The sequence below is a fragment of the Brassica napus genome, chromosome C2, assembly GCF_020379485.1.
Source record: "Brassica napus cultivar Da-Ae chromosome C2, Da-Ae, whole genome shotgun sequence".
NCBI lineage: Eukaryota > Viridiplantae > Streptophyta > Magnoliopsida > Brassicales > Brassicaceae > Brassica > Brassica napus.
This window is the reverse complement of record NC_063445.1, coordinates 10846159-10864287: the sequence shown is the minus strand read 5'-3', so window position 1 is coordinate 10864287 and position 18129 is coordinate 10846159. Positions and strand designations below refer to the sequence as shown.

Here is an 18129-nt window from a genome sequence, read left to right as displayed (position 1 = left end):
GCAGATTGGGGTTCATAGTTGAAGTTTCAAGAAATTGTTATAATTTGATTGGTCAATTGTTTTTAATTTTTATTTATTTAGTTTAGATCTAAAAATTTAAGATAAGTCTAAAATCATTTAATATCACTTGCCTTATAATCTAACGAATATTACAAATAACAATTTATGGAAACTATTCTCGAAATTATAGAAAGATTAATAATGTTTTATTTATTACTTTTAATATTTATAACCAATAAAATATAATGAACGAAATTATATATAAGATAATTATAATAGTTTTATACTCTATTTGATGAATTGTGTTCGAATATAATTATATAATAACTATTTTAAATATTACAAAATTCAAAAATGTTTATTAATATTATTTTTAAATTATTTATCGTTGTTTAAAGAATAAACTTATCATAATTTTAAAATAATTTATAAAATGCTTACAAAATGCAAAGCAAAGTTGCACTTTCAAGAGTTAAGTCGAGATCTGGATTAAAAATCCTAATAACTGGTAAAGAAGGGAAGCCGCAGACAAAAACATTGAATGTTGTCTACAAACAAGTTTTTCAGAATATTCCGTAGTCACGGTACGTAATTTTAATCTACTTTTTTTCAAATACAAATTTTAAAATATATAAACTGTTACAATTATTTATTTTTTGCATTTGCAAGATGGGTTGTGATGAGTTAGGAGACCGATGACGGTATGTCAATTTAATATTATTTCATGTTCAATAAAATTTAGAAATTTATAAATGTATCAAATAATGTTAACCCGTGAATTTGCTTACAAAATTTATTTAATTTTTTGTTGGTTTCTAATTGAAATTGCTTTCTTTATCGAGAAATGTACTTCATAATTTATATTATTTATGGATAATATTTTAATTTTTTTATATTTTCTTTTAATATGTCTACATAAATGTTTGTTTATTATTTATGGAAAAATAATATTATTTACCTAAAATAAAAGAATTACGACACATATACAATACAATTCTAATTAATGATAATATAAAATCTGTTACTTCTAAAACTGTACACTATTTATTCTATTTTTGAATGAAAGTATCTTCTTAAACACACAAAATATTTTGTGACGTTGCAATTATACATACACACAATATCTGCCTTTTCATACTGACGTTGTTGTGTTCCCTCTCGTCCATCTCAAATATTGACTACCAGCTTTTTTCCATGACTGATGAATTCCTCTAATGACGGTGGTATTATGTTGTAAAATCTGTTACTTCTAAAAACTATATAATATTTATTTCATATTTTAAATTTTCTTATGTCCGCACAGGGTGCGGACCGGTCACCTAGTAATTACTAAATTACTTAATAAAAGAATTATTGATACGATAGAACAATATAATGGATCCAACATAGCTAAAAATAAATTTGCACTATACAGTAACAAAATATATATTTCAAACCATAAACCATACACTAAGATAGTATAAGTGAAACTATTAAAAAAATTATATATTTATGAAATTCGCAAAAACATGCCCTGCGTGGATGCGCGGATCAAACACTAGTTTGTATTAGGAAAAAATTACACTCAGGGACAGTCTTATGTTTTTTATAACATGATGGGCCACTTCCCGCTACCAAGACCCTTTCTTTTAACTATTTTCGTTTTCCTGAACAGTCGGTCAATTTTTAACGAAGCATATGACTAACCAAACTAGTGTATCAACAAGAATTAACCTGAGCCACACATTTCTCTTTTCAATCCACAGTCTAGATTAAAGATTTATTTATTTCTGATGGGATTTAACAACATCCATTCATTTATTTGCTAATCCAATGGTCAAAATTCAGCAGAAACATAGTGGATCCTTGGGTCCCTTAATCTTTCTTCTTCGTCTTCTTCTTTCCAGATACTTCATTTTTTTCTAAATTGAAATTTACTTGTTCAGATATTTTTTTCAAGAAAACTTATGGTTAATAATTTTCTCTATTACTCAATCTATCTAACAAGATATGTCAAGTTGCATCTCCAGTGGTAGTGTAACAGTGTCGTATACGGCGGCGAATCGCCGGCGACTATCAACGTCAACGGTGGAGATTTTGACGTACACGAAACATCACCCATCCGCCAAGAAATTAAGATTTCCTCACCACAGTGCCTTCATCTGGGAAACTGTCAAAAAATTCATCCCTCAGTCATTCCGCCACAGCGCGTCCAATAGCAAATCAACCCCAGAATCTTGACTTCTTCTCCTTCCTCCACCATCGATGAGCTTGGCAAAGTCACCACTGACTTTCCCTGTACATACATTCTCTCTATAAGAACAATCAAAGATTCTGTCTTTACACTAAAGTTTTGATTTTTGTACGTTGTTTGTTAGATTTTGTCATTGGATGTACGAATCTTAAAATTTGCAAATGTATATTATAGATTTGTATAAGTCTATTTAAGTAATGTTAGTGATGCTTCACGGCTTCATCCTTTGAATAATAATGTGTCAATTTGTAGTTTTACTAATAAAGTGTACGTTAATGTTTGAAAATCGGTGTACATGTGGATTTTTTTAACTCATTGTACATGTGGATAATAAAATTTATATGTACACGTCAATGTCATTGGATGCACAAATCTTAAAACTTGCAAATGTATATTATAGATTGTATATGTCTATTTAAGTAATGTTATACCATGGTAATCTGTATATTTGATACTAGCAAACCAATGTACATGTGGATTTTTGTATATCTTATTCCTATGAATATTAAAATTTCGGTGTACACATTGATGCTTCGTACAAATTTTAAACTTGCTAATTTATGCTATAGATTTGTAAAAACTAAATTATATGTGAACATTTCAAATGTTACTAGCTTATTTCTTGTTAAGATCTTTCTTAAAAGTTTAGTTTTTTTATTAATTTTTAATATGTACATACAAGAAGAGTTCAAATGCCATGATCACCATACATTTTCTTTATCACTGAATCACACTCAAATTTCCACGTTTATACGAGAAAAATATCAGCTTCATCAAAACAAGCTAACGAATACACAAACAGTTATATACACACGGATAAACTTCCAAGAAACACACAGTTACAACACAACACTTGTATGCATGTACACACAAAAAAAAAATCTATTACATTGGTACACACAAACTTTGGTATAAAGTGTACACCTCAACACTCAGACATGCATACATATCAACTTTTGTACATGTGTACACGTGGCCACTACTACACATGTACACTACCTCCAGAGGTCCTCCATCCCTTCACATACATCAAAGACAAACAAGTGTGCAATATGAACAAGCAACTTGTATGGGTCATCAACATGAATATATAAAGTATTATGTTTGCAAAACCTAAGATGTATATAACACCACTTAGTCTAGAAGATCTCTTTATGTAATCTCAACAAACATTCAATCAACGCTAAAGAATTGACCAAGAATAAAATTTGAACATCAAACTTTCTAGACTACACAAAGTTAAATTAAATCATACAATCTAGCACATGCTTTCAAGAATAGCACCATCTGTTATCTCAACACCACAAGCAACAAGAAAAGAGACCATAAACCAACATCACTTATCAAACATATGCTAGGTTAAAGACAAAGAAATGGAAGGAAAAGGGATGGATGATGCAGAGGATTGGAAAAAAAACTGAGAGATACGAAACAAATCCCGAACTTCTCATGTTTATTCTCAAATTTATTCACCATTTTTGTTTACTTATGTTAAAGTGAAAGAGATAAGAAAGAAGAAAGAAGAGATATGAAACATGTGGTTGAAAATAAAAAGTAATTGACTGCTTTTGTCAGTTTTAAAATTTTAAATCATTTTAAAATTTAAAATAAAAATTAGTCAGCATAAATAAGAAACCAGAAGCTATTATCGTTAAAGCTTAGTTAGGGGCATCTATGTAACAACTAATAAAAACTACCTTGGTAGCTGAAACTGCCTCATCATGTAATAAAAACATGAAAACTGTCCTATGGTATTAATAACTCTTGTATTATTTGGTAAGCTATAATCCATTTTTATAGTCTTTTTCCTAATTTTATAGTTAATCCAAATGATGAAATCTATTTTGTCTGTGGGTAATAAAACAGTAAAGCTTTTTATCTACCACTTTTGGATGTATTATGTACAAACTGTATACCGCAGTATCACGTTGTCTACACAAAAATAGAAACATATAACAAATCTCAATTTTGCATATAAAAAGAGTCATGAAGAAAATAAAATAAGAGAAGAAAATACTTACACGTCGCCTTCTACTCTGACTGTCACTCTCTCCCGGTGGTGAACTAGAATTCCAGAGAAGAAAGAAATAAAAAAACATTTAGTCCTTTTTAACCATTCCTCGTTGCTCCCACTTTCTTCTTCCCCCGATTTAATTCTGCAATTAATTATTCGCCGAGCTTTCTTCCTCGCACATCTCTATCCATTAAATTTAGTAAAGTTACAATTATTAAATAGCAAGACGACGACTTTTCTTTTTTTGTTTTGTTGTCAGTCTCCTTCGTGTATTCACGTTTCGTATAATAAGTCATCAGACAGCAGCAGCCACGGATTCTTCTGTTTTGTTTCGCTGTTACTCATGCATCATCTTTCTCCTCTGTTTTCAAAAACACGACAACATTATTAGTCCTGTTCGTTAAACGAACGCTGCCGCAGTAACTACAGATCAAAATTTAGAAGGGAAAAAGAGTATCCAAAAAGAAAGAGAGAAGAATGGATGACGCGCGTCTCTGTTTTTAGTAGCAGAGAAGAGAGAGAAATGAAGAACAATGGAGAAAGATGATGCATGAGTAACAGCGAAACAAAACAGAAGCTAAGATTTCCGTTATCCTCCGATCATCAATCATCATCATCTGCGGCGGCCTCCCATCCTCGCCGCATCTTCCTCCGCTCGTACTCGCCAAACCCGATCGATTACTGTTACCAGTTCCTCTTCTTCTCTGACAATACTTGAGGAATCGATGTTTATTATAATACTCATCGTGGATTTATATGTGCAGAGGAAAAGGAGATGCGAGCGCGGAGAGAGATGGAGATTCGTTGAGTGGGGTTTGAGGTTATCCGATTGCTCTATGAGGAAGTAAAAATAGATGGAGATGCGAGCGCGGAGAGAATCAAAGAAGAGAGAAACAGATCGAATACGAAAGAGAAGAGAAGAGAAGAGGTCACTTTTTCTCAAGCCAATATGCATCTGCCACGTATGGGGTTTTTACTGATTCTTCAACCTCCATATATGGGACCGGTTCTGTCTCTTTATTTTATTTTTCATTTATTTTTTCTCTTTTTTTCGTTTAGAACCCCTCGCTACAACCTCCGATGGACCTGCTCTTAACCATTCCTCGTTGCTCCCACTTTCTTCTTCCCCCAATTTAATTCTGCAATTAATTATTCGCCGAGCTTTCTTCCTCGCACATCTCTATCCATTAAATTTAGTAAAGTTACAATTATTAAATAGCAAGACGACGACTTTTCTTTTTTTGTTTTGTTGTCAGTCTCCTTCGTGTATTCACGTTTCGTATAATAAGTCATCAGACAGCAGCAGCCATGGATTCTTCTGTTTTGTTTCGCTGTTACTCATGCATCATCTTTCTCCTCTGTTTTTAAAAAAAGAAAAGTTGTCGTGTTTTTAAAAACAGAGGAGAAAGATGAAGCTGCCATGGCTTCCAAAAAAGAAAACTTGCTCTGTTCCGACAACTTTCTTTGAAGCCATGGCAGCTTCGTGTCTGGAAAAAGAATGAGACTTGAAACAGAGTTCTTGAGAAAGACGTAACCTTTGTTGGTTTCCATGGGTTGCGGAGGATCTAAGATAGATGAACAGCAGCTTGTGATTCTCTGCAGAGAGCGTAAAGAACTGATCAAAACGGCGTCCCATCATCGCTCCGCTCTCGCCGTAGCTCACCTCGTTTACTTACAGTCTCTCCGCGACGTGGGTGAAGCTATACAACGTTTCGTTGACGAGGAGAACGTTGTTAACTCCTCCTCTTCTTCTTCGGTCGTTCTCACGCTTCCCTCCGACGAAGGGAAGCCGAAGAAACGCAAAGGATCAATCTCCTCCACGTCGATTTCTCATTCGGTTATCGAAGAAGGTGAAGAAGAGGAAGAAGATGGAGATGGTTCGCATTTGAATCTCTCTTCCGGATCTGAATCCGGTTTAGATGATGATGATCATCATCATATTCAAATTGATACCACTCCTGAACCAGAACTAAACCGGTCAAAACAAACATTTTCACCCGGTTATCCAACCGACTATCCTCCTTCCGGTTATCCAACAAGCTATCCTCCACCGGGTTATCCATACCCGTATCCGGTTGGAGGATGGGGATTCAGCGGCGAGAATCCAAACCCGAATCAAGGAAAGTATTTCATGAAGAAATCCGCGGCGCAATCTCAACCGTTCGTTTTCAAACCGGAGAATCATCACCGAGTAGAGCCGTCGGGTCCCGGTTATTTCATTAATCCTGGGCCAACCGGTTCCGGTTATCTCCCTAATGTTAATAATTATTCCGGTTATCCTCCTCCTTCTCCAGCAAAGCCACCACCACCGGCTCTTCCCTCCCCGCCTAGAGTCTCCACATGGGACTTCCTGAACGTTTTCGATACGTACGATTACGGAAACGCACGTTCTCGTGCAGCTCCGAGCTACTATCCTCCGGGAATGGGGTCGATCTCGAGCAGCCCTGACTCGAAGGAGGTCAGAGAGAGGGAAGGGATCCCTGAGCTCGAAGAAGTACCAGAGCACGAAGTGATCAAGCAAGTGTACAGACGTCCAAAGAGAACACCACCTTTGAAGAAGGTGAAAGAACACAAAGAAACAGTGCCTTTACCGGAAGAAGTAGCCACCGAGAGCTCATTAGATTCAGAGACCGTCTCTACGTTTTCAGGAAGTGACGTGGAATCTGACTTTCACTATGTTAAGAGCAGTAACAGTTCGAGTGGACAGGAGACGATCGTGGAGACAGAGGAGGGGTCGGAACAGCAAGTGTATGGGATCAAGAAAGGAGTTGTGAGCTTTGAGTTGGAGGAGGAAGCGAGTAGTTCCTCTTTTGATGTTGAGTCTTCTATGATAAGTAGTTTTTCGAGTTTGTCGATTCGTGAAACTAGGGAGATCAAGGAAGTTGTGGAGGAGATTAAGAGTGAGTTCGAGATTGCTGCTTCGTGTGGGAAGGAGGTTGCTGTGCTGCTTGAGGTCAGCAAGTTGCCTTATCAGCATAAAGACAAGGGTGGCTTTAAAGGTAAACCTTGTCTTAACTCTCGCATGCTGTCTTGTCTGAGATTCTGATAGTACTAGTGTACTACTAGATGAGAGCTTGTTTCCTTTTGATTCAAGATTCAGAATAAGTCATGATCATGCATTTTGCATAGGTTTTTTCAATGTCAAAAATTGCTAGGAGGTAACAAGGCCCTTAATAAAGTGTATTATTAGGACTCAGGAGTATAGCTGGAGCCTGGAGGCTAGGTGTTAAAAAATTATTTATTTATTAGTATATTTATATATTTGTATTAGATATTTTAATTTTTAAATTCGATTATAAAATTATTTTTATGAATTATCAAAATTAAGTATACAAAAAATAGAAATCAGAATTTGTGGACTTACACTAACATCGTCATTTGATTTTACCGATTTACACCAATTTCATCAAACTAAACCAACTTAGATTAATCGATTTAGAACGGTTTAAACCATAAAAAATATGACTGACTAAACCTATTTTTAGAATATAGGTTTTCTTCTGTGTGCTAGAGTTTGCTGGACTGTGACCTTATGTTTTATGTTTCAGTTATTTTATCAAGGATCATGTATCTTGTAGCACCATCCACACGCTCTAAACCTGAACTATCAATACGACTAACATCTAGAACAATACAAATGGCCAAAGCGTATAATGGGCAAGATGTTGATGTAGGCTTCACTGGAAACCTCTCATCAACCTTGGAGAAACTCTATGCGTGGGAAAAGAAACTCTACAAGGAAGTCAAGGTACTACATGCTTCTTGAGCTTTCATATTACTCTTCTGGATTCTTGCATCTTGTGATGTGACATTGTGATTCGTACCTGATGTCAGGGAGAAGAGAAGCTTCGTTCCATCTATGAAGAGAAGTGCAAGTCACTGAAGAAAATGGACACACATGGAGCAGAAGCTACCAAGATCGAGGCCACTCGAGCATACATCAAGAAGCTTCTGATGAAAATAGATATCTCTATAAGATCTGTTGATTCTATTTCAAAAAGAATCCATAAACTCAGAGATGAAGAGTTACAGCCACAACTAACACAGCTTATTCACGGGTAAGTGAGTCATCTCTCCGCACATACCTATATACAGAGTAAGCTACAAGAAACAAAACAATAAAAAAAACTGATGTTTGTGCTTTGAAGGTTGGTGAGAATGTGGAGAGCAATGCTAAAGTGCCACCAGAAACAGTTCCAAGCCATCATGGAGAGCAAGGTTCGATCTGTAAAGGCCAACACCGTCTCTAGTTCGAAAGCATTTCTTGATCTTGAGATGGAGCTAAGAGACTGGTGCATCAGCTTCAATGAGTGGGTCAACACACAGAAGAAATACGTCCATTTTCTAAACCAGTGGCTCTCAAAATGTCTTCACTACGAACCTGAAGCAACAGAGGATGGATACGCTCCTTTCTCTCCTAGCCAGATCGGTGCACCACCAATCTTTTCCATATGCAAAGATTGGCAAGAAGCAATGAAGAGAGTGTCTGGAGAGAAAGTGAGCAATGCAATGCAAAGCTTCGCTTCGAGCTTACACGAGCTGTGGGAGAAGCAAGAGGAAGAAGAACAAAGGGTTAGAGCAGCAGCGGAGATGGAGTTTAGAGATCATGGGGAGTATGATAAGAGAAGTGTGGTTTCGAAAGGTCGGTCGGAGAGTGGAGTGTCGGTTTTGGATGATCTGAAAGTGGATTTGGATTCGATGAGGAAGAAGCTGGTGGAGGAGAGAGGTAAACGTAAAGAAACCACTGTGAAGGTGGCGTCTTCTTCGAGTAGTACGCTGAAAGGTGGACTCGCTCCTATTTTTGATGCGTTGAGAAAATTCAACGTAGAGGTTGTTAAAGCTCATGGAATTGTTAGGCTTCAACGTCCTCAGACTTCTTCATGAGAGAGTCACATTTTGCAATATTTTGAAGTTTTGTTACTTGAAATTAGATATAGGTTCATATAGATTCCACATTCAAGAAAAAAAAAAACAAAACAAGATTTGAGAAGTATTGATCTCGTATATTGTAGTTTGCGGTTTACATGTTATTTCGTCATTACATAAGATTAGCTCTGTCTTCTTTTTTTCTTTGCATCAACGTCAACTTATAGTCTTTACTAACCAAAGAGTGACTAAAAAATTGATCATTTTACAGGCTTATGAGCATTAAGGGCTTACCTACGCATATAAAGTTAGGGGTATTAGTGGAAGTAAATTTTATAATTATTGTAGAATTTTTAAAAATTATATAGTTATTGGTTAATGAATTTTAACATTCTTATTGCGAAAATTGTCATTTATATTTGTAACAGAGATCAAGAGAGATTGATAGGAGCTGTAACCTCTGGATATTGTACTCTCGTGTTTGTTATAATAGAAGATTGAGAGACCGATTTCTCTCTCCGATGAGCATAACTCTTTCTTCATATGGAGAAGAAAGGTAAACACTGGATTAACAAAAATGTTTTGTGTTCCTTCTTATCTTAATTGATTCGTATTTCACATACTTGATTAGAGACTAAGTTTATGATACAAACTACTTTAAGCTTCTGGAGAACAGACGAATTCTGAACAAGGGAATAAGAGCTTGTGTATTCCGCAACAAGCTTCTTTGGTTTTCCCCAACAGTCCAGGAAAAAGTCCTCGATGTCCATGAAGAATCAAGAAACCTACGTTATCATTATTCTTTACATGTAGTGTCTTAATGAATTTTGAGATTATAATTAGATAAAGAGTTTACAAGTATCTTTGTGGCTAGGTGTTTTGCAAATATCATGTGGATGAACTCTTTCTTTTATTCTTTTGGATTACAAATGGTAAGTATAAAGTTCAACAGTGTTATACTTTTTTGTTTGTTTTATCTTTAGGTATTTGTAGTATCACATTATGGATTTTTAAATGTTTATGTTTATTATTGTCACCAATGTGTAAATGTCTAAAATATAGAATGTTGCTTTGTTATGGCGTATACTCGTATCAAATTAACTATCTTCTCAACTCCTAAAAACAAAACAAAAAATCTACAATTGTCAGATTTGTCATTGGTGCACCAAAAGGTAGTTCTGTAGAAACAGTATGAATTAGTTGGAGCAGAGACCGGATCGTTAACTGGGGATGGTTTTAAATATTGATTCTGAGCATTAAATTCAACAATCATGTCATAACTGTCTATCTTGTATGCTAAAACAGAAATCATAGTTTTTTCATGTGTGATATTTTATTTTGTACTATCTCATAAAAAATCATCATATTTAATGATTTTATCAATTTCCATATATTTTATTTATTAATGCCAAATATTAAAACAAGATTAACATATATTCTGGCTGCTTTATATTTTCTCTCTTCATTAGCAATAGCCACTGACTTTTTTTACAAAAGATAAAAACAATAGTCACGAATTACATGATTAAGCAAATGATTATAAAAGTCCCAACGTTTTTCTGGTCCTTTTTTTTGGTACGCCTACCATCTTTAACTTTTCTTATTTTTGTTCAATTTTTTTTATGAAGTCTAAAGCTTGATTTCTTTTTGTTCAGGTCTTAAACTACAGGAATCTAAAGCTTGATTTATTACATAATTTTCAAAACCATATATTTACCATCACATAAAATGTCATTTTTTCATGTATTGTGTTATACCTTACTTATAATTTCACAGTATATTTTTCTATATTTATGTTGGCTAATATATATTTACCAAAATCAAGTTTATATAATACTCAATTATAAAAAAAAAATCAAGCTTTTTAAATCTATATCTGTTTGAAACCTAACAATATTGATAATATACCTGACTATTTTATTATTTATTTACTATATATGTGAAAAGTACAATAAAATCTATATCTTTTGTGAAACAAACAGATTTCAGAATATGAAAATATATTACAGTCATCTACATGTTATACAGTCAAATAAATAAAAGTTGACAAATAATTATGTTAACTCATTTCCATTAGACGATATTAAAACAACATTTGATCAATACAAACACGTTAGAAATGAATGACCCCATTTGAATTATAAATTATTAGAAATAAGAAAGTAAACAATTTGAAACAAGTTAAATAAACAAATATATTTTTATGTTAATAAAAAATATAAAATGTACTTGAAAGTATAGATAAAAATCTAATATTCATTATAATGGAATATGAATATTGAACATAATAATGTAAGAATTTATTAATATTTTAGTCAAAATCACGAATATACTATCTCTAGAAAAGTTTCCAAAGTCGTCTACTATTAATATATATGGAAAATTCAGAAAAATCTCAACAATATTATGCAATATCTAGCATATTATATTTTCTAAATTGCATTTACACCATAATATATTGTTCCACATTTCTTGCTATCTTAAACACGATAAATACCTTAATAATCACTAAAGAGTACACATAATATTTTTATTTAATGTTTAGTAGTTCATTTGATCATATATATATATATATAAATAAATAATATCAATCGTTTAACTATTATTGTAGATGAATATTTTAAAGAATTTCATAAATACAATTCAAATTACTAAATAATGAATTATTCTTTTAGTTTTAATTTTTTTTGCGGTCCTCAAGATAAATATCAATTTAAAATATAAATACAATAGAATATATATAATAAAACGACAAATACATTTGATGATTTGAAAAATTTATTTATATAATACAAAATATAAATTTATTATGTTTTTATTATGTTTGAAAGATTCAAATAAATGTTTACCTATATTTTTAATGTTATACATGTATATATCTCACCAATGAGATAAAATAAAATGTTGTATATATTATATTAATGAAATCAAATATCCGTGCGGTTCCGCGGATTCAAAATCTAGTTTCTATTAAATACAAAATATAGTGCTCAGACTTGATCAAGATGAAAATAAGTACTGGAGATGTTAACTTATTAACGATTGGGCTTGGGCTCACAATCATATATCTATGCCCATTTAAATACAAATAAGCTTCACTCAACTTCAAAACCCTCAGAAACCTTCACAATCATGACAATATTCATACATTGCTTTTTTTTAAGAAATAAAAAAATATTTTTAATTTATTAGTATTTATAAATTTTATTTCTTAATTTTCAATTTTCCATGATTATTTTTTTTTCCTTCCGGATATTAACACAATGCATATTTTAACAGTTATTTGAATATTTGTCTTATTTTGTCGTTTTTAATGTATTAGTTTATGATCAATTATCTAATAATAAAACCTTAGGTACATCCTGCACCAAACTAAAATACTCTAATAAATTTAGGAATATTTATTTACTGATATAAGATGAGACTACATACAAAGATATGATTTTTTAAGTTGTTTTTTTTTTTTGGAACTCCTAATTTTTTAAGTTTTTTAAAAAAAATTAATATAACTTAATTGGTAATATTTATGAGGATGCCAACATTCATGTTAATTAAAGTTTCTAACTGATCTGAGAAGACTTCCGTGATAACTTGTATTTTTAAGAGTGCTAAGTAACTTCAATATATGTAAAACTCATATTTTAAAAATATGTTTTCTCTTTTAGTTGTACTAAATTTGACTAAGTTTTTCAACACAAACTTGTAAAAAAAATGTGATATGTTTTGGCTAATTACTATTGTTTATTTCCATCTCTTAAATAATATTGTTATAGACACCAGTGATGATTATTGTTATGAGATGGAAGAATGGTTAAAATGTTGTATTAATACGAGACTACCAAAATTCTTGTTTATTAAGATGAGAAGAAGGTCATTGGAGTTTATTATTGCATATGAGAGATTCAAAGATAAGAAGAAAGCTATTGAAGTTTATTATTTCATTGATTTGTAAATGTGTAAGCACATTGTTAACACATATATTACATCTTAGAAAATATTATTACTGATTTTACAAAAAAAAATCAAACTAAAGTAGTACACTTGCAAATCACAAAATATATCACAAACAAAACAATTATAGATCATTATATTTTAGTCGTCTAGAAGACTTTCTGGAAGTCATCTAGCGCATTATATTTTAGAAGATTTCCGAGAAGACTTCCCATAAGTCTTTCAAAGTCTGATACAGATCTGAATAACATGTATATCAAGCCCAAATCTGAAAAATCAACATACATTAAGGCATAAGATACACAATGTACATATCCCAACGGAAGATGAGAACCATCTGATTAAAAACCTGCAAAAAAAATAGATTAATGAGAAAGACATGAGACAAAACTGAAAAAATCATATTAAATTTGGTGTTTTCAAGTCAAAAAAATTAGAATGGATTTGGAGAGTTTTAGTTTGTGAAAAATATAAGAACTTTATGTAACATGAGTTACAAAATGAAGAAAAATCAGACATAAGAACGTACTATAACGTTCAGATCTGTTATGAAAATGAGAAACATGAGAGAAGACTTTGTCAGAAGACTTCCAGAATATTTTTTGGAAGTCGCCTGGAAGACTTTCTGGAAGTCGTCTGCAAGACTTTCTGGAAGTCGTCTGGAAAACTTATTGAAAGTCGTCTGGAAGACTTCTTGAAAGTCATCTAGAAGACTTCCTAAAAGTTTTCTAGCGCATTATATTTTAGATGACTAAAAAGTAAGTCGTCCCAGAAGTCTTCCAAATCTGAAAAACTTGCATATCCAAATCCAAATCTGAAAAACTTTCATATCCAAAAATGTTCAAATGGCTTAAAAACAGAGAAGGTGAGAGTAAGATTAAATAAATCAACCTTTATAGAACACACAAAAATACATATCTAAATTAATAGATCTACCTTTAAATGAGTGGAAGATAAGAACCATGTGATGAAAACCCTGTAAAAACATTATAAATTAGTGAGAAAAACATGAGACAAAAATAATAAATTGATATAAAGTTTGGTGTTTATAAGTTCAAAGAGATTAAACAGAGAGTTTTAGAATGATGAACATTAAATGTTTGTTGCATCTATCTAAGAGGAATTAAGAGAATGTGTAAATTTTTCTCAATATATAGAGACAAAAAATCCAATTAGGTTACATATTTTCAATTTAGACGATTTCCTATAAGACTTACTTGTAAGTCGTCCAGAAGATCTCGTTGAGAACACTTAATATTTTTAGCAGGAAACTAAAATATTTTTAGCGGGAAACTAAAATCGATGACTTCCTAGACGACTTCCTAAACGACTCGTCTAAACCGTAAACGTAATTCTTAAACAAAATTTAACTAACTAAACACTTCATAAAATCAAATTAAACTTAAAAAAAGTTTATTATACACAGAAATAAACACATATAGGTAAATATTTAATTTTTCAAAAAAATACATTTGAGATTTTCAATTTTAGTTTAGTAAACAATCATTATTATGTAAAATTTTGTTTTTCTTTTTTTGAATAAAATAATGTTTAAGCGGAAAAATAAATTTTAGGTGGAAATATTAGGACGACTTACATGTAAGTCGTCTGGATTAAATTATTCACCAAATGACTTACAAGTTAGTCGTCTAGATCCTAAACATAACCCCTTAATTTAATTAACTAAGTAAACACTTCATAAAATCAACTTAAAATATACACAAAAATAAACACATATAGATAAAATTTAATTTTTCAAAAAAAAAAATCAAACTTTCCAAAATCATGTTTAGTTTTTCATTTGATTCAAGTTTGAATATAGATTTTCATTTGAAATCATGTTTTGAGTCATATTTAACAAATTACCCTTATACTTATCCAAATACAGAAGTTTAGCAATATAAACTTTATGTTACTGATTACAAGATGAAAATACGCAGATAATAATTCATTAAGTTTGTTGATATAATTTTTTAAAATACATTTTTATTTTTTGCATAATTTTATGTTGTTATTTTTAATCAATTATATAATAAATAAAATCCTAGGTGACACCTGCACTCAATTGAATCTAATATATTAATTTAGGGATTGATTTTTATCTACTACTTATAGTTGTTTAGATTTTGGGCTCTTTCATAGTTGTTACTAGAATATATCAAGCCTCCTGTAAAATGCAACCTACCAACTTAAATTAAACCAAATCTTAACCGACATAGATAAATTGAAATTAACCAATAACATCTTTAAAATATTTTTGGTTATCTCTTAATATAATTAGATCATACAAAACTAAACTACTCTTAAATCAACAAAGTTCCAAATCATTCCAAACATAAGAGAAAAAATATGAGACTCACAAATTATAACACCATTCAATTATATATATATTTAATAAAATATTATATATATGTCAGATATATATATATACACAAATATTAAACAAAAATATAAATAATATTAAATACACATATTATAAATAACATATATTAAAATTAAAAATTGACAAATCAATTTTCACCCTTTAGGACGGGTCAAAATCTAATTCTTTTTTTAAAGGAGCACTAAACTAAAATACCATCTATATCTTATGTGCATGTTATAACCTAAGGTGTATATTATACTTATCATACACACTAAAAAGTAAATATAATTGAAACTTTTACTAACTATCAGATAACCAGAGCACTTGAAAAATTCTCTCTAGCCTCTCACTAGAAAACCGCCGTGATATTGAGTTCTCCGGCCGACGGTTCCGGCTACCCTAGCCGCCGTCGGTCCGGTTTCCTATTCTTAGCTTAGTTTCTCTTTCCTTCTTTCATGCATGCTCTTTTGTGAGGAAGAGGGATCGACGTTGCCTTTCGATTTCAGTTCTTTCTGGTCGGACTTTTGATCCCGGGATGCGGAGGCTCTTATAGCTCCGTTGTCGCCGGCTATCGATCCCGAGGGTGGTGGCTTTTCTTGGCTCCTCGTCGTCGGCTTCCCGATATATATTTTTCGGGTTTTGGATTTTCTATAGCCTCTTGTGATTCGTACCTGTCGTCTTTGGGTGAGATCTCGAAACAGGTTCGATGATGCTCTCCGTGGAAAGAGCTCAGGTGACGAAGTGTGGTGAGGTGTTTCCAGGATCAAGTGTTCGATGCCTGGATCGTATTGTGGAGGCTCCGTGCTTGTATAACATCTTGAGAATATTCGATGGATGATCTCTGGTGGAAGGAGCGTAGATGATGAAGTTTTTAGAGTCGGAGTTCATGGATCCGGCGTGGTTTCGGTTTTCCGGTGAAACGGTGGTTCTCCGGTGGTGAATCTAGACGGTGATGAAGCGGCAATCAATTTGACGTGTGTCCCTCGTTTGTTTGAGGCGTCTAGACGTGTCTCGTTCTTCTTTCTCTCCGCGACGTGTGTGTCGAAGCGGCGCTTCCTCATTAGAGAACTCCATCGGTGAACCTCTTAAGAGAGGTTCTTAGCAATTTTTTTTTTTAATTAATTTTGTAAAGTTAAGGATTTCCAATTTTTTGGGTGTCCATTGGTGAACTCCAAAGTGGGGTTCTTAGGAATAAACTAATATTATTTAATTTATGAAAAAAAAAGTTATGTTTATTGAAAAAAATATAAAACATACAATAATTATGATTGTTGGTTACCAAATTTTGCAAATATATTCTCAATTAAATCGGTCTTCAATCGTTCATTTTCTTTTGGTCGCGAAGTTCACTCCGAATGGCAAGTATATTACCGAGATTTGAAGGCATGTTTGTAGAGAACGAGAAATCTACCTCTGAACTTCTGCTTGTTTCTCCTTCTACGAATTATGATATATCGTATCGAATGTATCCATCTCGTTCTTCTTCCACTATCATATTGTGTAGTATGATACATGCTCTGATAATGTTGCTGATTTTTTCCTTCTTCCAAAGAAGAGCCGGGTTTCTAACAATTGCAAAACGAGCTTGCAAGACTCCAAATGCACGCTCGACATCTTTTCTGGCGGCTTCTTGACGTTCTGCAAATAACACATCCTTTGGACCTTGAGGAATAGAGATGGATTGGATAAAGGTAGGCCACTTTGGATATATACCGCCGGTGAGGTAGTAGGCCCTATGATACTTGTGACCGTTGACGGTGAATTCAACTCTTGGAGCTCGACCATAGATAATGTCATCAAAAACCGGAAACCGATCAAGGACGTTAATATCGTTCAAGATACCCGGTGGTCCAAAAAACGCGTGCCATATCCAGAGGTCTTGTGAAGCTACAGCCTCTAGAACAATTGTTGGCTTCCCTGCACCACGTGTATATTGACCTTTCCAAGAGTGTGGACAATTTTTCCACTCCCAATGCATATAGTCAATGCTTCCTATCATCCCAGGGAAACCGCGTACCTCTCCGATATCAAGTAGTCATTGAAGATCTTCAGGTGTGGGTCTTCGTAGATACTTCTCTCCATATAAATCTATGATTCCTTCAGTAAATTTTTCCAAACACAATAAGGCAGTGGTCTCACCCATGCGGAGATATTCGTCCACCATATCACCCGCACAACCATAGGCCAACATACTAATTGCTGCAGTACACTTTTGTAGTGGAGATAGCCCGAACCGGCCAACTGCATCTCTTCTATGTTGAAAATAAGGAACTTCATTGGAGAAGCGATTAACAATCCCCGTGAATAATGATCGGTTCATTCGGAAACGGCGCCTAAAATAGTGAGGTGGATATGTCGGCTCGTCACTGAAATAGTCATTCCACAAGCGGTTGTGCCGTTCCTCGCGGTTTCTTTCTATGTATGCTCGTCTCCTCAGTACTGGCGGTTGATAGTCCACTATGTTGTTGTACATTACTTCGATTTGTTGTTCGAAATAATCTTCAAACATGTTTTCTAAATTTTGTTCTTCGTCGTTGGATGATGATGCCATGTTAAACTCTTAATAAAACTTTTAAATCCCTGTAATAAAAAGACCCAAACAATATTATTGGTAAACATTTATATAAACTCTTATTTTACATTTAAATATTTAGATATATTTCTCAATTAAATTTTGTAGCAATAAACGTATACATGTGG

The 18129-nt window shown here is 32.9% G+C and overlaps 2 protein-coding genes and 1 long non-coding RNA gene across 7 annotated transcripts; 1 reads left to right on the top strand and 2 right to left on the bottom strand.

The window, feature by feature from the left end:
• Positions 1-2870: 2870 nt before the first annotated feature.
• Positions 2871-4476, bottom strand: LOC125581548. Its single transcript, XR_007319167.1, has 2 exons — positions 4255-4476; positions 2871-4165 (listed from the first exon to the last, which is right to left on the bottom strand). It is a non-coding gene; the product is annotated as an uncharacterized LOC125581548 (long non-coding RNA).
• On the top strand, positions 3703-9309 carry LOC111201891 (nitrate regulatory gene2 protein-like). Of its 5 annotated transcripts, none has more exons than XM_048747189.1 (5): positions 3703-5209; positions 5307-7246; positions 7796-7995; positions 8082-8305; positions 8396-9309. In XM_048747189.1, exons 2-5 carry the CDS (start codon positions 5797-5799, stop codon positions 9129-9131), a joined length of 2610 nt encoding a protein of 869 aa, XP_048603146.1. In that variant the 5' UTR covers positions 3703-5209; positions 5307-5796; the 3' UTR covers positions 9132-9309. The 5 variants fall into 5 exon arrangements, with proteins under 5 accessions (XP_048603146.1, XP_048603150.1, XP_048603149.1 ...); XM_048747192.1 differs by having other exon boundaries at positions 4282-4904; positions 5012-7246; XM_048747191.1 differs by having other exon boundaries at positions 4282-4930; positions 5012-7246.
• A 4011-nt stretch (positions 9310-13320) lies between these two features.
• LOC125582169 lies at positions 13321-17980 on the bottom strand. The gene is made up of 3 exons (XM_048748725.1): positions 17569-17980; positions 17000-17346; positions 13321-13332 (listed from the first exon to the last, which is right to left on the bottom strand). The coding sequence occupies exons 1-3, from the start codon at positions 17978-17980 to the stop codon at positions 13321-13323; spliced, it is 771 nt and encodes a 256-aa protein (XP_048604682.1).
• Positions 17981-18129: the final 149 nt, after the last annotated feature.